Below are 27,192 nucleotides of genomic sequence, written 5' to 3'. Positions count from 1 at the left end.
CTGAAAACAAAACAAAACCATATATCATTCTTTCAAGCCGGGATTCGGAAGGCGGAAACGGTTGAGCAGAGCCACGAGTAAATCACGGCGAAGCCAAATCAGCTTTTAAAAAGCTGAATTTATTCCTTGATGTTCTGAGGCGTCGGGGTGAAATAGCAATCTAGGCTGACACCGCACGGGCAGAGAGCTGCCGCCGCCTTCGAGATCAAACGTCACAGCCACACTTTTGTTATCCCGAGACTTTGTTCCTATGGCAATAAGATACACTGAGACACGAACTAAAGGCAGATACCTCCACCTACATTTGTTTTTGACAAACAACCTTTGCTAGTAAATAATACATTCTACAGTTACAGGGTTCATATAATAAAAGAGGAAATGTAAGAGACACCGGCTATTACAATATGATCTCCATGTTTTTTTGCCGTCTTCTTTTTGACTCCTGTTTGTAGTAATGTTATAGTTTATATTAGCATCTATATTTAGCCAAACAGAGCCCTGTGCTCCAAGCCTGCCCCTCACCCCCCCTCCCGATTCTATCAGTCCATTTTTTGGGGCAGAACCTGGCTTGCGTTACGGCATCTCGGGTAGATCGCCGGGCCTGCCAAGAACAGAGTGTGCGATGGACCCCTCCCAAGCAAAACGGCAGGGTTCCGACTCAGAAACGTCAGGCCCAGGATTCCAGTGGACTCTTGGCATTAAGGCTGAGCGCGTAGCCCAGGGGCTGCCCCCGTAGGCCTCGGACCGCAGACCGTGCTGACAGGTACCAAGGTGTCATGTTCCAACAACCCTGAGATCAAAATGTCACACCCCCAAACAAGTTATTTACTTAAGCGATTTGAGTTAACCTCCATGAAATATCCTCTAAGTCTAAAACCATTAACTAAATAATCCACTGAAAACGTAGCTTAGGTTAACACCTGAATGTTCACAAACATGCGGTCGGCCGTGACCTGCTTTAACACCGAAGTCGCCAGTCTCCAGTATTTACTGCCTCCTCCTGTTACATGCTGTGCTCTACTCGAGGTAATTTTAGCAATCACTCAACAGCGCATTCCACATTTTCAAATGTCAAATAAATATCCCCGATGGTCCTCAGTGAGATAAGGATCTACAGAGATTTAGCAAATGAGCTCGAACTGATGCGCACAAAGCTCTCAAACTCCTGGGTCCTGGGGTAAGACGGGACACCTCCGTGTTTGGGGTGAAGGGTACAGTATTTTTAGGGTAGTGGATAGAGAGCCATACAATGGGCGCATTTCTGGAAAGCACTCCTTAAAACCTTGTCCAAAGATCTAGAAGAACCTTGGGTTTCTAGACATAGAGTGACCAGATAATTCATGTCAAGGAAGACACTTTCAGCAGGTTTTATAAAACTTAGTTTAAAACTGAAAGGCTCCGGTGCTTGACTAAATAGTTCAGTTCTTCTTGTGCTTTGGCTGGTTTGTTTCCTTGATTGAAAGGCTCATCCAGTTGTTTCACATTAACATTAGTGACACATGCACGATTGTAGGAGACTGACCAATCAGCACGCAGCAAGGAAAGCTTAAGTGAAATCCAGGTCCTTTTCATTAAAACCTTAGTTTACAAATCCTGTCCTTAAAGTCACCCCCTGACATGGTTTATCAGGTCACCCTATTAGACATGATCTTTGATCTTCTGTGGCTTCATGTTAGCTATTTCTTTTTGTTATGTTCATGTTTACATGAGTAAGTTGGAACATGGATGATTTTTGCATCAAAGTCCTGCAGGGATCTCCAAGGTTCAACGGTGATGGAGAGACCCTGATCTTTCCCACTCCTTTCACAAACTGTTTGTGCTGGCTGTTTTAACACGTCTTCCTTCGAATCCTCCATGCCTCCCCACATGACTAACCTTGGCCTGACTTGTCTCTGTCCCTCGGGTAAAACAAAGAAACATTTTGGCTTCATTGCATCACTTCCAAAGCTCACAGCGAAGGAGAAATATGACTTGGCTTACTGTCTGCGGGGAACCGAAGAGGATCACAAAGAAATACAAGAAACATTTGGATAATGAACAAACCAAGTGATTACTGTACTGGAGAAATGTATCATTAAATAACCTTGTGTCAGATCTTGAGCTTCTCCAGGATCCAGGTCCAGGATTATTGTTATCTAACATGATTTATTCACTCATTCAACATTTCGTTTCTTTAAAGGGAGTTACACATCCGAAGGTTTAACAATTTTCAGAATACGCCACTTTGAGGTTAAGTGGTTCTGGGATCAGGACCTGTAATCTAGTTAACCAAACTCTACAGCTGCAGTTTCTGTTTGCACGTGTATGTACAGGTATGTCCTCATGCACATATCTAAGCATATACTGACATTGTTACTTTTAGGACTAAGCTACACTAAAGTTACTCCTACTGGGCTTCCAAGAAATGGCTATGACTCATTGTGTACTCATTTCCCTATTAGCTGTTCTGTTGTGAGATGAATATTTCAAGACATAACGTTTTGATGAGTGTGCAGCTCAAAGATCTCACCATCCTGCTTAGACCCCCAGGATTTATAACAGTCTGAGTCTGAGACCAAGAACAGGATCCAGCAACATTAAGCCATGAGGCTCAAAACCCAAATGCCCCAGCTGAGCTTTTGGATAGAAGTTTCCATTTCTTTCTTGTTCACTGAAAGGTCACTCATTTGAAAGCAGGATGACAAACTCACTTATGTCTAAAGATCCAATAACGAGGGTCACAGCTCAGAGTGACTTCCGTACAATACAATCAATCACATCAACGGAAATGGAAGCCCGGCTGAGAAAATCCTCGGTGAACAGATGAAGATCCATTTTCTCAGAGGCCATCATCTCTCGACTGAGGGATTAACTTTTCAGGGCACATCAGCTGAACTTCCTGAAAAGAGGGAACCCCCATGGATTATGGGCCCCCAAAACGCTCCACAATGCCGAACACGAAGACCGATTTGTCGTCCCCATCTGTTACCGCGTGAAAGGGAGGTAAACCACCCAGAGATGCACGTCTGTGAAACCCGCCTTGCGATAGAGGGAGATCCAGCGCTATCATTTGAAGAGGATGAAGGGGATCACTGGGGTTTCAAACATCTCACAGCAAGAAATAGATAATGATGTAGGATACTTAACAGCACAATCACACAGGACACTCAACCAACACCCAAGTTTGCTCTTCAGACTGTAGGTGTCTGGTGGTAGCGAAACATAATGTGGCTCTGAAGGTCCCAGAATAGTGAAATACAGAAAGTAACAACCACAATGTTCAATCACTGCTTCTATGGGTTTATATAGCGGTAATCATGCAAAAGTAAGGTCAATGTGTCAGTGAATTCTTCTCAAAAAGATGATCACAAATAAGTCTAATTTAATATGGACTGCATTTAATTACTCATATTATTTTCATTATTTTCAACAATAAAGCAAAGGAATTAGTATAAATACAGACTTTTTAAAAGTTACACCAAAAAGATAATTCAATCCTTATTTTCCAAAGGGAATTTTCGAAAGTAGGGCAGTCCTCTTTGATATCAGACTCCGAACCCCCTGGTTATACACATCCACCTTTTAGTCACAGCAATATCGAAATAAGAAGGTAGGAAAAGCAGAAACACAAACATCTGTCTTAACTACCTTTATAGTAAGTCCAACCATAACAACTGAATTGTGTGATGATCAACATTAATGAACAGGACATCACAAATCCAAAAAGTTCTTATCTGCTAAGAGAGGCCCGATTATACAATTCTTTATATATTTACAATATAAAAGTGTTATGGTTGCACAGGAAAAAAAAAACTGCGCTCTGACTATGTAAAGGTCAAAGTAATCCAATGAAGAGATGATCACACATTGAGCATTAAGTGCACATTCGTCCTCGAGGAGGTTCACGTCGTCAATCTCATAATGCTTCAAATAGGAATTCTGTTTGATGAGAGAAGGGCTTCAAAGCCAACTGCTGTCACTGAAGACCTTCCTTCAAGCCTTTCATGTAATACTAACATGTAATTCTAACAGGATCATAAAAAAGGCATTATCCTATGTAATACTGTACTTCTATAGCAATGTTAGTACAAGGACCTGTATATCCACAGGAGCGAATGCCTGCTATGAAACCGGATAGACAGACTCGTCAAGCAGGTGTTTTTGCAGTCGGTTTATGGTCAGCCATGTTTGCTACGAAGGGAATCGAGTCTAAATATAGCTCAGGATGCCGGGAGAAAAGCAGGTCAGCTCATAGGTGTCTAGGCTTCTCTCCCAAGGCGAGAAAGCCCAACCAGTCATTCAACCAGAAAATTATTTTGTGAAAATATTGTAAATAAATTTGCAATTAATTATTATTACACATTGATATGACTAACACAAACCACATTTTCAAATACAACTTTACAATACAATTTTATTTTATTTTTTATTAATATGTTCAAATAGCAATATTGGATGCAATTGTGCCCCCCACAGCCTCAGTAAAATCACTTGTGGGTGACAATAAGTACTTTACAAAAAGAACTTTATGAAAAGGACTTTACCAAATGCCTGTCAAATGGACACATTGTCTTGTTATCTGTTAGCTAACTTTGCTCGTATCCAGCTACGATGAATTAAAAACTTTTTATGCATGGAGTTGTTTCTGAAAAGCAATCTAGAAGAAAAAGGACTTAATTTATGCTTTCATAAATCATGGCCAGGGCAGGATTTGCAGCCCTGTTTCCACACCACGTGGCGTAATCTTAGAGGCAAGCGCAGTGGTGAGATAATTTACAGAAAGCATCTCGGGTGATCAGCACAATCATAAACGCGGCTAAATTATAGCTTGGGGGGAAGCTGCAGCCACCCCGAATCAAAATTCTGGTTCAACCCCTTCTAAACAGCGACGAAAGACCCGTAATACTCATGAATTACAGACCAAGACCAATCACGCTGCTAATTTGGGGAGGAAGCCTGCAGTTTAGGGGTGGTCTCTGTCAGCGGTCATCCTTACTGGTGAAGATGCACGCATCTATAAAGGGACACAATGGAGGAGACGTCAAGGAACGTGGCTCATTCCGCAACGCAGAGCAGTAGAGGGAGATGATAATGCCGGTGATCATGGGAAATGTGAGAGAGCACAGACGGAGTGCTGGGTCAACAGCCACGAATGGCTCACTGCGGAAACGTTTAAGTCAACAGCAGAAGGGAGAAAAACAGACCAGTAGTACCATTAAGCTACATGGGAACTTTGAAGTTGATCTTGAGTGGTTTTCTGATGCATACGCCTGGTGGGGGGTATAAGGATATACAGATATTCACTACTTATTTGAGACGGAAACTCGATAACCATTTGAGGTTCTCTGAAAACTGCACAGCTCTTAGCAGGGTACCTCAAGACGCAGGAGAACCCCAGGGCCCGTTTCACAGTCTACGAGAGGCGTCACGCCACGTGCTATGAAAAGACAGCGGAGACACACGGGTTGGGGCGGGCTGCCGGGGAGGGGGTGTCTCTTGGCCTCGGGTCACAGACACAATGATCGTCACACAAACAGCAGCCACAAAAGCATTATCAAGCATCTCCGTGGAGATAATGGCATACAAGCCGTTTACCAACTGTGATTCTTCTGTCATTAACCCCATTAAGAACGACAGCAGTGAAAAGCGAGAGTTATGCCTTTAAACACTTAGCGTGTTGACAGATTCTGCCAGGGGTTCTGCTGTAGATACAAATGCGTCGCTCCCTTGATATAATCTGACGATAAAAGCCCGCTTTCTCTCTCTCTTTCCCTCTTTTTTTTTTAATGCTATTCAAGACCTGGCATTTTCATTTGCATGCTGTCTGGGAATTTGCATAACTGTATCTCGTTAAACGGGATCGAGATCTGCGCAAATATCACCTAATCAACAGCAGCGGCCTGCCAGCATCTCCACGCGCTGGGCTCGACTTCCACCGCCTCATGCCACCCGGCCCTCGGGGGAATTCCCGCCCCCACCCCCCCCAGCACGCCTGTGTTCCGATTTCATTTGCAATTGTCACTGATATTTCGCACACAATGAATAATGCAAAAGTGTTGGGACAGACGTTCATTGTGGGGCATGTAAAAAAACATGGAAAAAAACATTGTTCCTTAAACAGGTCTGTCAGTGATTCAGAGAGCAGTTTGCTTTTGTCATTGAAGCCTGAATCACTCGATTCAGACCTATCATCGCTCTTCCAAGTTTCTTCTCCAATATTAACGCCAACATCAAGAAATCAAGTACATTACAAAAGGTCAGTTTATGTAAAACAAGCCACACATTAAACACTAGATATAAAACAGAGGCACTATTTTTCTCACAAATAATAGAAAGGAACAGGTGATACGTTATTCCTCTCTTTGGGAAAATCGTGCTTTTGTCTCCGATCTTGCTCTCTGTGAGACACACAGACACATATTCATATGAGAGCAAGTTTGGGAGTTACAGCACAGGATCAGCTGGAATGCAGTGCCCCAGCAGCAATTTGGGTCTAGCGCTCGGCTCGGGGGCCCAATGGTGGTATTGTCAGCCACGGGATTTTAACCAGCAACCTTCCGATTATAGGTTAAGAGATTTTGTAGGTGCCCGATGCATGCCGGCCACACGACCGGTCCCGCTCATGCGCGCGCACTCAGAAAGCCGCCACGTTGCTGGCCGATCGGTCCCAGGTCGTAAAAGCTTGTCATAGAAGACTTTACGGCACAGTCGGATCCGCGTTTCTGTGTTTCATGTAGCCCTCAGAGTATCTCGAGAGCCGAGAAAATCCTCCAAATATATATATATATAGCTGTAAAGTTTCACTATAAACCGTCTGTTATGTGCGGGTCCGGAAACGGGCGTAAAGCCTGGGACCGATCGGCCAGCGACATGGCAACTTTCCGAGTTCCGCATTTGCGGAACCGATCGTGCAGCCGGCATGCACCAGGCACCTACGGGCGTAACCCACAGACTGCACACTGCCCCACGCAGCTGCATCCTTTATGTGACACCTGAGCTGGCAAAACTAAGTGACCAGGCTCTGCCAAGGGGTCAAAGGTCATTGCATCAGTACCTGGTTTGACCTGAACGCCGGCCCAACTGAAATATAGCGCATTGCTTCAGTGTTTCCCAACCTTTCTCTGCCACGGCCCACTTCTCATAAGGTAATTATCCCAGGGCACACCATCGATTAGCATAATACTAAGTGGCTCTTACCAGTAACACATATCACATCGCTCTTAACCTGCTGGTTCAGGATGAATTTGTCCATTATTTCGTCTTTTTTTATAGGGCAGTTTGCAAATTGTAGAACTTCTGTAAACAAACGGGTGTCAATTGTAGTACAGTATGTTCTTGTTCTTGCCTGCATTCTATGACGCGACTAGTGCACTTAAAGCCTATTGGACATTAATAAAAATAAATAACATTAATAAAAAGTCACTTATAGACAAAGCTTTCAAGCCATTTAAAGTACATTCATAATTTAACTATTAATACATAAGCTAATTTTATTTAGTTTATATACACACACACACAAACAGAGCTGTAATCATATCTTTTTGGGGGCTCCACATTCACTTCTATGGGAAAAATACTAATGTTAACAATGATAACCTTAACTCCTACCCAGCCCTAACCTTAACCATAAGTAAACAAACAGTATACAAAAGTTTTTACATTTTTTGTTTTTGGATTGCAGTCACAATTTTTTTTTTTTTTTTTTTTTTTACAAAATTGAGTTTTTCCCCTTATGGTGACCAGAAAAAAAAAAAAAACGGGTATTCGTCACATTGTGGGAACATTTGGTCCCTACAAGGTAAGGTATATCTGGACCACACACACACACATACACCTGGCCAGTTCTAAAAACACACTAGCTATGGCACACTGCTTGAAAAAGGCTGCATTACATTACAGAAGGAAAGAGAAATGTAATGTTCAATGGATGAGAAATTGTTACTCATAGAAAACCTACCATAAGGATGAAGCTTTCAGATCTGCAAACGGCATGTAAAAACCACTTTCAGATCTGCAAATGGCATCTACTAAGCCCAGGAGAGAATTCTACATTTAAGAGTCCTCCAATCTAAAGCGTGTCTCATTAGGACAGATTTTAGGAGACTGCAGGGAACATCGAGCCTGGCAGCAATCTGCAAATGAACATGGAAGCTGAATCAAGGAAAAAAGGCAGATTTAAAAACCATGGAGTCTTGATACGTCATATTTTAAAAAACTGGACAGGCTTAATAGAGGTATCTTTTCCTTGCCAATTCCAGAATGACTTAAAATCATAGTGGCAATAACTCGTCTGCCATCCTGAACTGTGATGCTGGAGCGCCCATGTTTGAGGGAGGAGATCAACATTTACCATAAACTGCAGCAGGACCAAACCGGCAACAAGGCATCTTAAATGCGACACCACAGCATCAGGTGCAGCCAATCGGGCGTGTCTCAGCAGACGTGGACCGGTGGTCACAGACTTATAAACCTCTGAGAGGCAATTTCCAGCATTTGTGGCTAACAAATGGAAAACAATCAGAAGGGCTGTGTAGTTCTAACAAGCAGAGTGCACAATAGGCAGAATAGCTTATAGTTCCAGGCGCAACAAGAGAGATGGAAATTCCTGGAACCTCAGAGCTTCGGAAAAGTTATCCGAGTGCGTCTGCTGGAAGCTCCGCCAGGAATGTCCTTGGCAGATGGCACCTCTGTGCTTTTGATCAGATTTGTTTTGCTGCCTAAACAGGAGAAAATTATGGGTTGACTCTGACTCAGAAAATTTTTAAGGGAAGAAAATACAGTCATATTTTTCAAATCTAGCCAGCTGTTCTGTGTGGAATGTGACTGCAGAAAGCCTTTTGTACTAGAAAAAAAATCTCCAAAATAACTTTTTTCATGGAAAAGGAAAAAAAAAAAAACATTTTCAAGTTTCTGATTCATTTATTGTCATAATGTTACCAAGCTTTGTCTTCACTTATCAGCCAAAGTGAGATTTATGGGCCTGTACTGCATAATTCATTATTCATTTAACCATTCACTACTTTTAATTAGAAATTATTCATAAAGCAAGAAGCGAAAAAAAACTTCACACGAAACTTCAACCTCACCTCCAGTCAATAGCAGCTAGGCAACAATCATGAAAAAAAGACTGGTATAGACAAATTTAGATTTCTTATTGGGGCAGTCAGCATTTTTTCCCTTCTTTTCTGATTGCTTTATTTCTGCGTTCTTATAATCCGTCAAGCTGATGAAGAGCTGCGATCCAAGACTCGTAAAAATCCCACTGTTTATTTACAAATGTTAGGGACATAATCCGTGAAATCCCCGGCAGTCCCCTTAAGGAGGACTTCAAAACCTCCAGCAAAATCGTCTGTGAAACGTTTAACGTGGGCCTGGGTACCTGGCAGCCTCAATTAGCCTGTGACTGACTGTGAGCATCAACAGGTGTCCTCCCCCCCGTTTGATGGCAGTCCCTGAAGTCTCATTACACGTCTCCACGGCAGAACCTGCCAAGGACTCAGCCAGTCCCCGTAAGCCCCCAGTAACTCCTTGGAAACCTTCCTGCTGCCTGTAGCCAGAATTCGCTGGTAACTGGGACAGCTGCGCGAAACACCACAGGACCGACGCGGCCACTTTTTTAACAAAGAATTCAGCTGTTTTCCATCAAGCCTGTATCTTCTACACTTTTGCCATTTCCTGCCCGGCGGTGGGTCCTGGCAAGGGGAAAGCGGGCAGTTGCAGGGGCATCTTATGAGCGGGTGGGCCCCCTTGTCAACATCATTTACCTTCGCCCAGCCCGACAACTTTTGCCATCGCAGACCCCCCCTCCCCCGTAGAAGTTTTTTTTTCACCACCCATCTATTTTCACTGCAGCTAGGAGGACGGAAATGCGTCAGATAAGCAAAAAGTTAGGCAGTTTGCCGGGGGGGGGGGACGACAAATCAAAGCTTGCCTAAGGTGCCACATGGCCTTCAAGTGCCACTGCATTGATCCATCCATCCATCATAACGGCTTATTACCGTCATGGGGATCCCCAGTCACCCTGGATGACAATCTGGTTACGGTAAAGTGGCCAATTTAGACAAAGGCCACAGGTTACGGTCGGTTACTTTGCATTACTCGTATTTCCCAAATTAGCAGCGGAATGTACTTGACACTGAAGCAGCACTTGAGAATTTTCGACAATGCAGCAGAGCACGCCGCATCCAATTAGGGGCAGCGATGTACAAAACGCCGTCTTCCCTGCTCGCTTCATCCGCTCTCTGAGCGACGGAGGTGGGATGAAAAGGATGCCGGTGTCACGGGGCTCTCCGCGCTCCTGCGCTGATCACAGCCTTCCGGCGACCTGTCAAAGGAGCCCTGTCGTCACGACAACGGCAGCTCACACCCCCTTATGGGACCGCGGGCACAGTTTACCCGCCGTTTCAAAGCGGACAGGTGATCAGACAGCCGCGCTTCGCCGCCCGCCTCATCTAGTGAAGTGCTGCTTCAGAAGGCGCACGGATATTTGAAAGGCTTCCCCCTCTGGCACCATGCGAATCGCCGACTGAGACAGGAGGCCTAACCAACCTGTAAGGTAGGCCGGTTAGGGAGCGTACGGCAGGCCAGGCAGTTGGACGTAGCTGTGGCACCAACGCGAGCGGCGGTGGGAGGCGGGCACGGTTTGACGGTCCTCACATGCTCAGAGCGTGTAAGCCGCACAGTTTAGACGCGGGTGCCTGAGTTGCCTTTGTTATACCCCGACTACGTGGAGCGATAGCGTGTATCCGTACCAGCTGGACTACTTGCGTGTGATCTCGCCTTCACTTTAGTGCGTTTCACAAAAAGAGGAGGCAAAAAAAAAAAAAAAAAAAAAGAAACTTTCCAACCCTGGAATAACATGCCGCACAAAAAACACTATCGATTTCGATATTTCTCAAAAGCCACTTTTATAACTAGAAGCGCTGTAGGGCACAGAATCTGCGTAACATTCCCAAGACCCCATTGCATTGTTTAAACAGCTCCGCTTGTTGGGAAATCATGTTTCCCACTCTCTCTATCATATGACTCTTCGTGTCTATTTTAAACTAACTAGGCCTTCGAGATGAAAAAAAAAAAAGCCTTTTATGTTATGCTCAACCAGTGGGCAGTTAAAGCAGCAAAATGCCAGAGCAGGTTTGCGGACTAAAGCTGGGGGGGGGGGGTTGGTCCCCAGTGTCTCCCCCACATGGGATCCCATCACAGGAACAGAAGCACCCAATTCTCAGAAAATGCACTCAGATTACGTTTTTGTTCCGGCTTTGTTATACGAATATTCAGGATGCTCAGAGGCACTCTGCGCCTTAACCCTAGTTCTTCACATAAGTGCATTTTGTAATTTAAGAGGGGATTTAATTACAAACAGTTTCAAATGCAGAGGAAAACAAATACTGCATTCTGGGAAGGGAAAATCAGGAAATAAATGTAATACCAAAACGAAGAAATTGAAAAAGAAAAAAAAAAAAAAAAAACTCAGAGCTGCTTTGAATAACTTTAATAAGGCATGTTCTTTTTCTGCAGAAAAACAAGGAACAACAGTTTGGCATTTTTGAATAGTTACCAAGGAGCAACAGCTTAAAATGTTATGGGGAATGTGAAGCAGCTCCAGGCCTGTGTGGCCACGGCTGTTTTCGCGCTCTGGCCCCTGCACTAATGCATCCTCCCTGCAGCGCGCAGATAAACAGAAACAGAGGCAGCTGGCGGTGACTCAGTCGGCCCGTCGTGATTAACGAAATGCCTCCCATTTCGCAAACACGCCCGTGACGACGCAACCAGTCCGGACCGAGGCTCCCAGGACGATGTCGCTGTGACGTGCATCGACGCTCCGGTTAAATGGCTCGCTTCCAGCGGTGACCTCATACCGACTCGGACCGCCGTTTCTCCCGGGCCGTTTCAATTAAGCGGTGGCGTTAGCATACGCTCCTGCTGTCGGTCTCCCCCCCCCCCGTCACATGAAGGCAGAGCTTAAACAATGTTTACAGCCTGCCTTGATTTACGGTGTTTTGACTTTGCCGAGTCTGTTCTGGCAGCCCACCAACGATCCCAATCTCAGACGGACCGATGGGGGTAGAAGAACAGCCAGTAGTCTTGCTGACAGGATCACAAAATGACAGAAAACCCCTCGTCCCCATTGCTGTCCTCTGCATTTTCCCTCAAGCTGTGGAATTATCTGCACCAAATAACTATTAACCACATTGACAGGTTTACACTCAAGCGCGAGTCTACAAGCTGTTACTGAAATGCTACTTGAGCATAACATACATGATACTTTGAACGGTTTGACAGAAACATACTTTAACACACAAGCAGATCATTAACCTCAAACATGCCTTTTCAGCCAATGGGCATTCGGCCTGTATAATCCACGTTAAAAAGGTCGCTCACCATTACAGCAGCTGCTTTCCTGCAGTAATAATTAGAACAGCACTAAAAATCACCACGCTATCTACCATCCACACCGCAGCTGCAACATTCAGGCCGTTTACATCTCTAATTATTACACTTACTTAATTATTACAAATAATCATTGAAACACTAAACCTGTAATTAAGTATTACAAGTTAATAGTGTCCATTGCAGTACAATTTAATTTGCATAGGCAAAACAATTTCATTTATATTGCACATAAAGCCTTGTTACTTACTGATTTGTTTACCTAGTACAAAAATCATTTATGTTGTTGACAGATTTGGCTTCCAGAAATTTTGTGTCACAGGAGCAAAAAAAGTTACTATGTACATCTCATTAATATAATGCCCATCATCTCAGTGTGCCCCTGACAACCACTAACCCCTAACAAATACCATTAGCCAGCCCAAAAACATTGAACACACTCCAAATCCATTTGGTTCCAGATACGCAAGGCCTGAATTCCAGGATACCTTAAATATTTGAGCAATATAATATTCTTGGCTGTGCTTTCAACACCCCCCCTTCCAAAAACCTATTAAGACTAAAACAAATTTGCAGATTATATCATCTCCTGTGGCAGCCTAACAGTCATGCCCCCTGCTGCCAGTATTTAAAAGATGCTCAGTCTTAAACATTGGGCTCGGAGCAGAGGAGCATCAAGATATATTGTAATGTTATGCAAATCTAAGCAAATTACAGCTTAATTTTAAATGGGGCACGTAAGATTATGCACGATTGCGGCCTATTTTTGCTGCCTTCTGCTCTCCCGGTTCCTGGTAAATAATTCAGGCCATAATTCGGAACATTAGGACCAGACAAAAAGCAGGCTGTCCCCTGGGCCCTTAGCACCATCCTGTGCCAAGAGTGCAGTTTCAGAGTCAGCCAAGGGCTCCCTAAGCCATCAATTTGTTTGTAAACAGTAGATAAGATTAATGAGCAGCAAATTAAATCCCCGGCTGAGGAGGAGAATGGGACACACATACATGCACACAGTGCATTCGCAGCTCATGAAGGCTATTAAAACACAGCAAAAAAAAATAATTTATATATATATATATATATATATATATACACACATACACACTCTTTGCCTTAATTTTTAAACTCTAAACAATTTGTGAAACTCTAAGCAAAATCATTCATGTCAAGCTTGACTTACAATCCCCTGGAAATGCCCATCTTATGTCAGGATATTTGATTTCCATCTAATCTAACCGCTTATCCCGGTCAGGGGAGCCGGAGATGTATGATGTACTTGATGTCAATCGATGCAGGCAATTATTTACCACTACGGAATTATACTTTGCCAGAATGATTCAACAAGATCTGCTCAGCAGAAAGAACTGTAGTTAAAGATCAGGAAATGACACGATGACAACTCCATTTTGAAGCTTTTATTTATTAATGCAGGAGAGGTGAATCCAAAGTAAACAGTTTGCATAATGTGCCCGACTTAGGACGCCGACGACTTAAAAAGACAGCATGTAGGTTGCTTGGAAGCAGACAGGTGATAAGAGACAAGTCTTGCATTCCGGGATTGTCCTGACCTCGTTACACCTGACCTGTGGCGTAGTATAACAGAACAGAATGGCACCCTTGCCTCAGAAACGTCTACTGAATTCAAAACCAATAAGAACTAGGAGAACATTACACTTCACATCTCCTCCGCATTAAACTAGATTAAGACCTAAGACCTTTAACGTCCACATCTTGTGACGTCATAATAGAATAACACATGGTATTAGAAACATTTTCCACAGTTCATACAGATTAGTGTAATATTTCTATGGTCATAATCTCAATACAGCATCGTGATTAGTCACAGAACATGGGCTGCCTGCACTTCCATAAATGGTTAGAAATAGTAACAATACGATAAGCAATTTCTCATTTTTCCGTGGCGTCACGGTTACCTCTGAAAGCGTCACACCGGCAGATTATATTAACTCATACGTGATGGTACAAGACACCTCAGAGACGCAGCTTAACTTCACACACTCTTGGTGCAGAGAAGTAGTAACGGTTTCCAGATGTAACACAACACACATGACAATAAAAATCACCCCCCCCTCCCCCACCCCCCAAAAAAAACAACAAAAAACATTAAGCTATTGATCGCTGTCAACAAAAAAAAAAGTATAGGCCATATCTAATAATAAATCTCCCCAGCACTATAAAGTTGCATGTGGTCCCACGATACTATTACCCTTAAGAAGAATATTAAGCACTAAAACATTCATGGGCTAAAGGCACTTTGCTTGGCTACTTTGCCACATTTAAATAACACTGGAAATAAAAGGAAGGTGAGTAAACAAAGAAGGTATACTACCTTATATAAATTTGCATAATTTCTTTAAATATTTTGTTATTTATAAGGAATGTGAAAACCATTACCGTGTTGTAGGGAACGCCAGCACTGCTCTGAGCGCTGCTTTGTAAAATGAGTTTAAAAATATTAAAGTACTGAGTGGGAATGGGGGGGGAGGAAAGCTGTGCGTTTCCCTGAGGGGACACGAGGCATTCCCTGCCGTGCACTACAGGTAATTTTCATATTAAACCCACCAGTCACGGATCCTTCGGGAAAACGCCGATCTGAGTTCATCTGGCGCAGTATTTAAATCCACGCACCACGCCTGACTAGTGATTACTGGGGAAGCTGAGAGGGGGACCCCCTTTTTGGGGTGGATTTTCAGAATTCTTCGCCGAAATCTACCTTTCTGGGGTCACAATAGCTCTCTCTCTCTCTCAAGTTAACGTTTCCATAGTGTGCAGTTAAATAATTTCAGCGTGGCTGCAGCACTTCGAAAAGGCATTTAAAGTGAACTGCGAATTACGGTATAGTGTTTCCTAGCTAACGGGGTATCTGCACCTCGCAGGAAGTGTGAGTTCAGGGCTGGTTTAAGAGAGGATCTGAAAAATATGAGGTAACACATTGGACTAAATACGATGTAAAAAAGAAGGCAAGAAAGTGAGAAAGAATAAACGGATTAAGAAATAAAGCAAGGAAGAAAAAAAAAGGTGATAGATAAAGGATTTCTCAACATAGTTGCCTAAAGCTCAGCACATTTTTTATTTCCAGCTAAAATAGCTGTCCGAAGCAGTGTGAATTTGCAGGTATGGCTGAAAGTGAGCGACGGGGCCCCAAGGCGGACTGCTTCACAGACGCCGCTGCGACACGCGCAGCACACGAGTCTCACTTGCATATTCCGAGTCATAAATTGCTTATATACATATTCAATAAACCTTTTCAAGTGCAATCTTTGGTAAATGTTCTGTCTTTGGACTTAAGTGTACACACTGATGTCTCTCTTTGCCAGCATCTATGCTAAGTATATAGGTGTTTACTAGAGCAGTATTTAACAATTATTTAAACAACTTTTCTGATAATGCACTGTGCTTTCACTAAAGACTTCTCTGGAGAAAGGGAGGAAGCAACAGGGAAGGAATAAAGTCTGGAAAATGAGCCCTATGATTCTGGTCTAGGTACCCACCAGCAATGTTAATAAGTAACCTTAAATATAACAAATATCTGGATTTCATATTTATAAGTAATGACAATTTCATGTTAGATTGTCACACAATGTAAGAAAAAATTTAATATTACTAATTTCACTCATGTTTCTGCTAAACCTTCCTTAGTACCTATGACTTGTGTCACTGAGTTATATTTTATACTACTGCATATCAATCTCACAACCAAACTGGTAAAAGACCATGTTTTAATGGATACCTAAACAAAAAAAAAGAACTATTTGTGAAGGAAGGATAATCTTCACTCAACTAAGTGCAAACCTACTGCTTAATCCAGCTGATTGTGTAAAGCAATTACTGGCTCTGCATAAATCTAAGTGTGCAAGTCTCCTACATTATATGAAGCCAATACTAATAGGAAAATATGTAGCATTGCTAATATTAAACAATAATAAAAGGGGCCATATGAAGTGAAGAGAATTCAAACTGCACAATCCCTTTTTTCAGTAAACTGCTGCATAGCCGAGACCAAACTCTCTGGGCCGTGAACGGATGGAAAAATCTGGACATTCTTGCGCCCGTGTTATACCTACGGAGCTCACGTCTCACAAACATTTGAGTTTGGGTGGCATTTGGCCTGGACCATCGGCCCAATTATACACAAGGATTTAAGCGTTGACAGTCACGTCAAATGGCCTGAGCGCTGACAGGAAGCTACGTGGTCAGACTGCTGGGAAAGCTGCATAGATTAGCCGGTTAGACATTAGCGTACCTGCTCACACACTGAGGCCTAACATCTGGACTGCCGAAGTGCTGCCTGAGCTCAGTGAACAGAGGAAGGTGGTCTTGTTTGTGTGTGTGTGTGTGTGTGTGTGTGTGTGTGTGTGTGTGTGTGTGTTCAAATGTGATTGGCTGGAAGCTCAACCTGCGGGACGTGCCCCTGCAAGGTACGTGGGTTTGGATCACAAGGGTTATTGAGGTGAATTGCTGGGCGACAGTGTAGGATATGTGGTATGTAGCAGAGTAGCACTGTGTAGGTAATATGGTTCAGGTTGGGGGATTATTAGCCAGTCCGGGGCGGAGTGCTGCGGTGCAGGCTGCTGCTGGGGGCTATGGGGTGCAGGCAGGACCGGAATGCCCTCAAAGGTCGGTGGTGGCCTTGGCAGTGAGGGCCTGGATGCGCGTGGTGTTGCAGTTCTTGCAGAGGACGTGGCCGTCCAGGGGGTAACAGCCCTGATTGTCGCCCTCGGAGAGCAGGGAGCCGCAGTCCTGCAGGAGGAGGACAACGTCAGGGCCGCGGAGGACACCGGGCGTCTCTGAAGAACGGGGAGGTCCGGCAGAGGAGCCTCAAACCAGACAGAGCCTTCAGCGGTCAGAACCTGCGCTGGTCAGCACCCTCAGAGTCAGAAACGTATTTGTCCCCAGTCAATGATTTCCCACCACCCCACAGGAAAAGTTTCAGCGTGGGGTGCTGGTTGTGGTTAGGCTGACCAGCAATGCATTCAGCACACTGACAATCTGTTTCAGCACTTAAGTGTAATATACGTCCAACCAAACAGATCCATGTTTATACTCATTTGTCTGGCTTTTTATTGAGCAAATGTAGGCTTACCACACAAGAGCATAGAGCAGGGCCTAATATAAGAAGCTAATGGATACCAGTACAGCTCCTTAGTCATTCTACATGAAGTGCTAACTTCTGGTAATGATAACCAGGGCCATCTTGACATGAGGGAGGTAAGCCCTAGGCGGGACATGTAGACAGGTCGCCGTGTCGACGGGGCACTGACCTCACAGCGGTAGCACTGCACGTGGAAGTCACGGTCTAGAGCCACGATGCGCACGGTCTCCTCCTGCCCAGGGGCTGGCATGATGGGCTCCTTGCATACGGAGCAGCGCGGGGCGTACTTCCTGTCAGGGCAGACAGGGGGCAGCGTCCTTCAGACCAGCAGACACGTACATACCAGCCAAAATGCACAGCCCCAAAGACACATCTAACTAAGTCTCACTAAGCCCAAAATAAAAGCTCCAAAATTATGCGCTCCTTCTATTTTCCAGCCCTAACCGTTAATCACTCCCTTAGATTCTCCATGTTTTGCATACAGTTTATGCCATTTATTTTTTATTGTTCATAACCGACAATGCTGGTAATAGTTTTAAAATAGTGATTTTAAAATAATGGCTTTATTCTAAAAGGCATACATTGTGTATAACGGGGGAAACAGTACACATCTTCAAAGGCTCAGAATAACGCATGGCACGTGTTGAGAAGTGTGGGCGTGTCAATGGGCGGGGTCACCAGAGAGGGGCGTGTCAGCCGGCAGACGCCTTACTTGTGGAAGTCCTCAATGCAGTGGATCTGGTTGCTGGCATCCACAGTGAAGGGGATGCCGTCCAGACTGCGGTGGCACATCACGCAGCTGAAGCAGTGCGGGTGGTAAGCCTTGCCCGTGGCACGCAGAATGCGCTCCATGATGGGCTGGGCACAAACATGGCACGTCTCCAGGGTGTTCTGCATGGGGTATAAAATCCAGGGCACATATTTAAATAAGTAATATACAGATGTGTTTTAATCCATATTAATATGTGCAATATGTATGACTGGACAAACAAGAACAAATTCTTTGTACTAGAGGTGGATAATTCAGGTCCAGAAAGTAAAAATCCAGAACAACTGTGACTGAGACTCTATGTACTCAACTGGGTGGTTGAAGCAAAATCTTGGTCTGGACTTTTACTTACTTTCTTTCTGCCTTGTACATACTTGTACATGAATAGATAAAGCAGATTCAGATTACTCTGCTGACTGGTAAGCAAATACACAGAGACCAGCTAAGAAAATATGTCTGAGTCAATCCAATCGATCCTTAAAAATACTTTGGAAACAAATACACACAGTGGGAGCCAGGAGTTGGGTCAGACTAACAGTCAATGTGAGAGTATTTCAGACTGGGCAAAGTCCCCAAACATTCTTTTGTAATATGTTCAGTCAGCAGAATGGGCCTTTTGATGCCGGTGTTACGGACACGGCTGGCACGAGTCCCGGATCAGTTTGATTATCTACCTTCAATGCCCAGATACAGCTATGACTGAGAGAGGATGAGCTGATCCTAAATCAGGGACAGAGAGAGAGAGAGTGTGTGTGTATTTTATATTATATATAAAATCAGTGGCAGCTGATGGCTAAAAAAAGAATAAGAAGATAATACATTTTCCAAGGCGGTACCTCCTCTATTTTTGAGATTAAATTATGAAACAAGTACTGTGTGTGTCTGTGTGTGTGTATATATATTATATATTTTCTCCCTTTTTTGTTGGACGGAACTTTAAATGGAACAGCTGCATTACAAGCTTCCTGGACATGTTGATTTATATTAAGATCTATGACCAGTTGCATGCAGACTCCTAGCATCTGATTTTGCATGATAAAACAGAGCAGACCTCCAGTACCAGGCAACACGGTTTGCAAACAACTGACACGTTGGTGCTGTTCAGACTGTTTTACATGGGCACCTCAAAGAACGACGGGCTTCCGTTTCTGTCCACCGAGGAATGATTTGTGTGGCAGGAACCACCTCGCAATACCCAGCCTGCCTGCACGTGACGCCTTTTCCCACAATTCCAGGGTACGTTCAATTACTTCCCGCCACTTAATTTCAGAATCATGCATATTTATTACGACAACTCAACATTTATCATTCAATATTTTCCCGAAACTCCAAAGAGGGAAAACTTCTAGACTGAGAAAATGTGGTCAGAAAAGCCCTTCGCAGCTGTAATCGTTGCACCAACGTCACAGCTGAGCCAGGTGATTTACATGATTGGGTACATTGCCTGGTAATAAGTTTTAAAGATGCTTTACCAAAAACCCCATGTACATCATCAAAAAAAAAAAAAAATCACAATTAAAAACAGCACGTTGAGGCACCGATGGCCACAAGAGGGCACTAGACATTGAAGGATGGCCAGAGATTACAATCCAGCCTCCAAGCACAACGCATTTCAGCGTGTATCATTTGTGCCCAGCCTCATACGCTTCAATAAGTATTTGCCCAGGAGACTAAACATACGTCTGGATAGATAACGCAGAGCAAAATTTAGGTCAGTCGGCGTTTGGCTGTGGCGCGAGTGGGCAGCGCGTGTCCAATCCGACTTGGGCTCTCCCTTGGTGCCCATAGAGTCCAACTGTTTTCTGACACCCATAGGACAACAACCGCTGGCGTTTGCAGGCCTGAGGGAATGAATGTTTCCAGTCTCGCACATTTGCTACGTCACACCGCCCCCCATTTGCCCCCCACTTGCCCCCCACTTGCGATGCATATTTTCCATAGTTTGGTGGCCATTTAATCAATTACGCCAAACTACCCCGGCTTCGCATTTTTCCGCACATTGCAGGGGCTACAGATTCACATCCCACCCTGTTCCGTACACACTGTTTAGAAGCCTCCCTGGGACAAAGATGCTTATTTGAATCCCTGGATTTCTCTTCTGAACATTTTTGTGGTGAGTCAACCAAACAAGCAGACCAATATGATTAAAGTGTTATTCCCCCCCTGGATCCGAAAAACGGGGTCAGCTGAGAACTCAAGCCAGGCACTGGGAGAGCGGAGAGCTGCTGAACGCGGCACACTTCACCTAACATGCTTTGACAAATACCCAACAGCACCAACAGTGAGGAACTGCATTGTAATGTGTCATTAGCAACATCCATTTAGCCACCTTACAAACGCTTTTCCACTGTAGGATCTCTGGGAGCCTGGAACCAGTCCCAGAAATTGCAGGGCACGCAAAAAAAATCCATACACACAGGAAAATGTGCCAAATAATAATAATAATAATAATAATAATATAAACAATAAGAACAATAACATTAATAACAACCACAACATTATTATTATTATGTTGACATACTAGCATGCTATTTTTTTTTTGACATACTAGCAAAGTACAAGGGAGGTACATCTCAAGCATACAGCTGTGAAGGAATCAACTAGTCGCAATTGCAGCCAGGCTGAGCTTCCAATGAACGACCGGTAACAAGGACAAGTTAGCACTGGAGCAAGAGCTGTACAGTACGTTACAATCATTGAATCTAACTCGAAAAAATAAGTGCATTCAGGATTATTAGTTCTTAGGAATGATGACGACAATGATGATTAATAATAATAATAATAATAATAATAATGATAATAAACATCCACTTCAGTTGCTCTTGAAATTAAAAGTCTAATAAATAGAATAAATTAGGTGGACTGTGTTTACATGATGTGCAAGTCCTTCACCATTTCATCTCTGTTAGGGCTTGGCTCTGAAGCGCAACAAAAAGTTCTGACAGCAAATTAATCAGAGACATTAGCATCGCAAAGTTCGTACGTGAGCAGCTGGGTGGAGGAGAGGAGAAATGACTTAGCCGGGTGACTTAAGAATTGTGCAATTACATGTGCAATTAAACATAAAAAAAAAAGAGAGAGAAACAGAGGGAGAGTGAAAAGATGAATTTGCACAGTGCTAAGACGGACAGCATAATTATCAATAGCAAAGTAAAACAGGTTGTTATCTTGGGCTGAAGGACAGGTATTTATTGTTTTTTTTCCTGGATCCTTGTGCACATGTGAATGAGGACCATGACATCTTAGTGGTAAAGATGGTACCCTATGGGCCGTATCCAAGTGATTAAGGTTTCACCATCGCTTGCCAATCAGCACAATTTCAGGCCACTGATTTCACAAGTGGCACCTCGAAACGTCAACTAAGAAACCACTGACAGAAGTGGCTTGTTATTTCTAGAAATGTTAATGCAATATTATAATACATCAGGGTCTGGATTTGCCAAAAGCTGGACCGGGGACGCCTGTCTGGAACGCGTCTCGATTTCTTAACTTGTTCAAACCCACTTCCTGTTCGTTTGACGCAATAGTAAATATTTCTAGTAATAACACAAGTTACTGTCAGCTGTGTTTGACACAAAGTAACAGGCAATGCAGAGTCAAGTCTTTGCGTGTTATTAGGTTCCTTTATGGTAGAGGTGGATAGCTCAGGTCCAGAATCTAAGAATCCTGACCAAGGTTTTGCTTTTGCCAAGCAGTTGAGTACCCTGTGTCTGTGCCTCATTTTACATAACTGTTTGGTTGAAACAAATTTTGGTCTGGATTTTTTACTTTCTGGACCTGAACTCTCCACCTCCGCTTAGTGGGCTTCGGCACACCAAACAACTCTGACAGCATATGAACCTAGCCGTTCAGAAATGTGAACGCCTGTCCACTCGCTCTAAGATACAGATCACTTCTGAGCTCACAGAAACTGTGACCTTCACGGCCATCGACCTTCAGCCCTGGGAAGGGGCAGACAGGCTACAGCGAGTTCCCAGACCAAGCGCCGCACTGGCAAAGGGGTGGAAATTAGGGCGGGAGGAAATTATTTTGCAGCACAAATGAGTCACAGTCCTGAAATGCTTCGGTCTGTTTGCAGAAGAGGTGTGCTCTGCACAGAAGCTGAAAATGGGCCATTGCACATTCTGCATGTCACATGACACAGTAACAGGTATACAAAATGCACATTGACCCTGGCATAAACACGGACTAACCCTGGGAAATACTCTATAAATAACATATTGTGTTGCATCGATCTGAAGACTAGTTAATACTGATTTAAGTAAACAATACCATTTCAAACAAGAGGAAAGGAAACATGGGTTTAGAAACAATTCTTAGCAGCGTGTTCAACATAGGGTAGCGAAGAACTCAGATTATCAGATATACCCAATTAGGTATCCAAAGGAGACAAACGAACAAATGTTTCCGGTCAACCCTCGTTTGTCATTTAATTTCTGCTACGAGGCTGCAGATTGCTGTATTACTGCTGGGACTTCTTTTACTTGGCCTTGCAAGTGCTCGAACCCGTTTGTGGAAACGTGTTCAAGAGGTAGGAAACGGCGAGTCTGACAAACAGCAGCCTGGACGGGACTGAACAACAAGCTGGTGGGCAATGAAGAAACGAAAACACCTCCTTAGGAAGCCCAAGCACTCTATCTGTCAGAGTCGGCGGGGGGGAGGTCTCAGTGGAAATTACCCATGCTGGTGGCAAAGCACAACCCCAGGGCAGCTCACCCCAAACAAGAGCCGATATTACCACACAGGAGCCAAAGAGCCTGCTGCTGCTAATTATTTATGCAGGAGGGTAAGTGCGTGTCACGTTCAATCTCTGGCTGCAAGATATAACCACAGCAGGCAGACATGACCCGATGCATTCCGGTTTATTTAATTCATTAATGCAACTAATTGGAGGCAAAACCGCTGGTATAGAACCAAAATGCTTCTATACCAGCTGTAAACATACTATGCTTTTTTTGTATACTGCAAAGACTGTTAGAATGATTCAATGATTTTCCTTTTCCCCCCCATGTGACAGTTAGGTAATGAAGTCAAAGTTGGATCAATGGCAGATCCAGAGGCTGCAGCCTATGCACAGGAAGAATGGAGCATTCTGGGATAGCGGGACTTTAGGCAACGCCTCCACCTGGCCGTCATAGCCAGTGGTAACGGAATGCACAGGAAGCTCGCCTCGGAGCTTGCACGAGTGGAGCTACTCGAAACGTATTTTTACTTATGAAACCAGGAATCGATCCCTGTGACCTGAGCACTTCATCCTGCGAAATTACAGCGCTCCGCGTGAGGCTTTTAACGGAGGGCCTCCCATAGGGGCCAAGGGTGATCTTGAGCCCCATAATTTGATGCGGCGAGGAGTGTTAGCTTTACAGGAGTCAGAGTATCTCAGTAACTCAGGCCTAAAATCACTGAAGCCTGTATCCGCAAATACTCATGGCCCCTTAACACAGCCCGAGGCCCTGAAGCACAGATTAATGAGGGATATAGTGCTTTTCTTGGAAATGCAAAGCAGGCCGCAGCTTCAATCCTATACTGAACGCGTGAGACATGCCCGACTAATCTAATCGCATCCTCACGCGTGGTGTATGCAAACGTGGCAGGAACGTGATTCTGGGGCGACAACGGCACGGGCGACGGCACGGGCGACGGCACGGCCCATAGGTGCACCGTAAACGGGAAGAAGAAAACAATAGCGGCCTGTCGCTAATCGCTTCATCGTGGCACAGAAACCGCTCCATGCAAAGTGGGGACTGACAAAGCGGCCGCGCCAGACCTCCATACTGCCATAGCAGAAAGGGGAGCGATTGTCAGAGAGTGACAGTCACTCTGCCTGGAGACAAGCGCTGGACTAAAGTGAAGGAAACAGATGAGGATGATGCGCGTGGCGCCGGAGTCGCTCCCATTGAATACAAACAGCGCGGCTCACAACTGTCCCGAATTTCCGATAACAGGTGGGACAGCAAGGTCCTAAGGTCCAACAGGATAATCTATGCTCTATATTAGGGGATCCCAATTCCAGGTTCGTGGACCAGTATTCCAATGGGCCACAGAACGCTGGAGGGTTAATTTAGAAAAATACATACTAACTATACATTTCAAATTTTTAATGCCCTCTCGCATTCGCACATTCTGTTCATATCTGACAGGAATGGAAACAGTACACTCATGAAATTGCTGTTTTACTGGTTTATAAAATTTCTGAACAGCATAAACCGATTTGCAGATGCCAACACATTGGAAATCCCTGCTACTCTATATGCATTACATGGTGGTTCACTGTCTAAGAAGCCCTGAAAATGCCACGTCTATGAATGTCTGTGGTCAAGCAGCTCATAATAGGAGGGGGAATGAAAGTGTGAGGTTGCTGTCCACAGCAAGGCTGAGCTGCGGTGCACAGAGGTACAGAGTCACGACTACTGAACAAGGGTGGAGCTGGGGGCCACTGCATCGTCCCCACTGTCCCCACTGAGACCACCATGTGACAGACAGGCGTGCGTATCTGAGGCCGGTCTGAGGTCGCATCTTTAAACAATGCAGGCAGCGAGCAGGAGTGTGACACGTCAGGTGGCCGCACAGAGTGCTGTGTGGGATTTCCTGGAATGCCACGCGTCGCCCTGCCGGCCGGGACTTCTGAGAAACGCCGCGCGAGTGATTCAGGCCCATCTCCTCTCTTTTCAGGAGAAACACGTCACTGCAGGGGCTCTTCAGCTCACTGCTGAGGACGGTGAGACAGAGCCTCCTGCCCGGGAAGCGATTATTAACATCACCATGGCGACTTCCATCAACTGCCCTCACTCAGAATGAACACGATGGCCAACTGGGGAGTTATGTGTAGAACGGCAAAGTCAGCCCCCCCAGAACTGAAAAGGGAAACAAGCAGGGGCATCAGAAATAGGGAGAACGGGGGAAACACACCCCCCACACACAAATTCACATAAATATTATGAATCCACTTGTTACTGAGGCCAATTCGCTATGCATGTGGAGCAGGAAAACAAAACCCATATACAGTACAGTACCTGACGGAGATGGAAGGCCTGTATCACACAAACTCATTTTATCATATGAATCAGTTATTTTTTTAGATGTGTTTTTGTGAAGCTGTACCCTAATCAGTGTTAGTCTTATTTTAATTGATGAGATCTTTAAAATGATCTTTACAAGTCTCCTATACCACATAGTACGCCCATTGCGACATCACAATATACATCACCAACCCCCCACCCTCACTCCCCACCCCCCCGTCGGGGTAAATTAGGTCTCCTCCAATTTGAAAATCCTTCCAGTGCCAATGGAGGCAAGTACTGGTGTATTGCAAAGTATATATTAATTTGAAAATAATTAAACTTTACTTTGAATGCTCCTGTAGCTCTAACGGCACAAAGGTTGTGGGTTCAAATCCCAGAGCACACACATAAATTGTAACCCTTCCATATACTATATGTTGCTTTGGATAAAAGTGTCAGAAATATTACTAAAATGTAAATACGTAGCCTGAATACCGTTACTTCATGCAACAGCAACATGTACAAAGTAAATAACAGCAATGATGTATCCCAAGCAGAAAAGCATAAGCCTACTGCATGGCAGTGTCCCCTATTACAGCTTCACTAAGAGGACCACACAGGATACACCTGTCCTGACAGCTGCCCCAAATCGACACGTCCTGTACCACAAGAGGGACAGTTACTTCCCTGAAAGTCTGGGGGTAATTTTACACCACTACACTAACCTACAACTTCTCCTTTCCTATTCAGCTGAAAAAAAAGAAGAAAAACAAATACCTTGGAGAAGTGGGCCTTCAAATTTAATAGCAACTGTAGTGGAAAAAATACTGGATTTATCACTGCGGAAGTGAAGGATGTGGAGGCGCATGGACATTTACTGCAGGCATAAACAGGGTGTGCTTGGCTAAGAGCGCTAACAGAGTACCACTGTTAACCTTAGGGTGGCACTGAATCAGCTGCATACCCTGCGGGCAGAGAACCGGGGCTGAACTACTGCAAGCAGCATAACTCTACTAACTGCCAGGCCGCCATATTGCCCTGCTTGATTTAAATACCCCAAATGATCACAAAGAAACATCCCCGCTCGGCACGGCAACGCGTAGCCAGCATCCTCAGCACTTCCATTCCAGTGAAGTTGTGTAACCTGTAGTTACAGTAAATAGAAGTGCCACAAGATTACGAAAACTTTCATCTCGTGAACTCTCAGAAACGACGATTTCACCGCGGCACTCAAATTTCCTGTTTTCGATGAGATCTGTAGCTTGAAGCAATGATAAAATTTCCAAAAGAAGCATCTAGCTACGAAAAAGGAAGAGGCAGCGGGGAAGACCATTATTCGGTTTCAGATCTACAAAGGGAAGTAATCCTATCTTGGAATTGAGTTTGATTTGAATGCTGCCTTTGACATCTCAAGGGAGACGCGTCTGTTTCTTGGGTGCTTATCTGATCTGCCTCCCCACAGGTTTGCCTATCGGCCAGCTGAATCCCACTCGCACCATGGAAACGCGATACCAGCGTCAGGGTCCTGCAAGTGCACATCTGCTGGCAGCACTGGGAATGCCTCGGGGGCCGGCCAGTGCGAGGGACAGCGGAGTTCGAGGGGGGGGCGGCTTTGTGTCTGCGGTAAAATGCAACCATGGGAAGGACCAAGACTTTCTGGAGGAAGAAATACGAAAATGCCTGGGATGCAAATCTCATAAATGTGGCAACCTTTCAAATTCAGTCAAATTATATGTACAAAAAAAAACCTCACAAATTAACCCCATGAGACAGTCTGTGTTAAACCTCCAGAGTATATGATGAACTGCATTAGCTGACAGAACTGGCTGGCTTTGTTCATCATAATCCTCTACATGACAATTGTATTTTGGCCTTGAATTTTGTCATTTGGTAGACTACAGTGCTGAGAGTATATCAGTGTTACAAATGGGACAGACTAAGTA

At 44.4% G+C, this 27,192-nt stretch overlaps 1 protein-coding gene across 9 annotated transcripts in view; it reads right to left on the bottom strand.

Moving 5' to 3' along the window:
* Window positions 1–13,766: 13,766 nt before the first annotated feature.
* The window catches only part of lpp (LIM domain containing preferred translocation partner in lipoma), a 101,794-nt gene continuing 88,368 nt past the window's right edge, over window positions 13,767–27,192 (bottom strand). For all 9 annotated transcript variants that reach the window (XM_023797935.2, XM_072704492.1, XM_072704494.1 and 6 more), the window contains 3 exons: window positions 18,192–18,370; window positions 17,649–17,769; window positions 13,767–17,127 (listed from right to left, as the gene is read on the bottom strand). In XM_023797935.2, the coding sequence (XP_023653703.2) occupies window positions 16,999–17,127; window positions 17,649–17,769; window positions 18,192–18,370 (429 nt within the window). In that variant the 3' untranslated portion in view covers window positions 13,767–16,998. The remainder of the gene's footprint in view (window positions 17,128–17,648; window positions 17,770–18,191; window positions 18,371–27,192) is intronic.

The sequence above is a fragment of the Paramormyrops kingsleyae genome, chromosome 21 (genome assembly GCF_048594095.1).
Source record: "Paramormyrops kingsleyae isolate MSU_618 chromosome 21, PKINGS_0.4, whole genome shotgun sequence".
NCBI classification, from domain to species: domain Eukaryota; kingdom Metazoa; phylum Chordata; class Actinopteri; order Osteoglossiformes; family Mormyridae; genus Paramormyrops; species Paramormyrops kingsleyae.
Note: the sequence above shows the minus strand (reverse complement) of the source record. Positions and strands in the feature narration are given on the sequence as shown.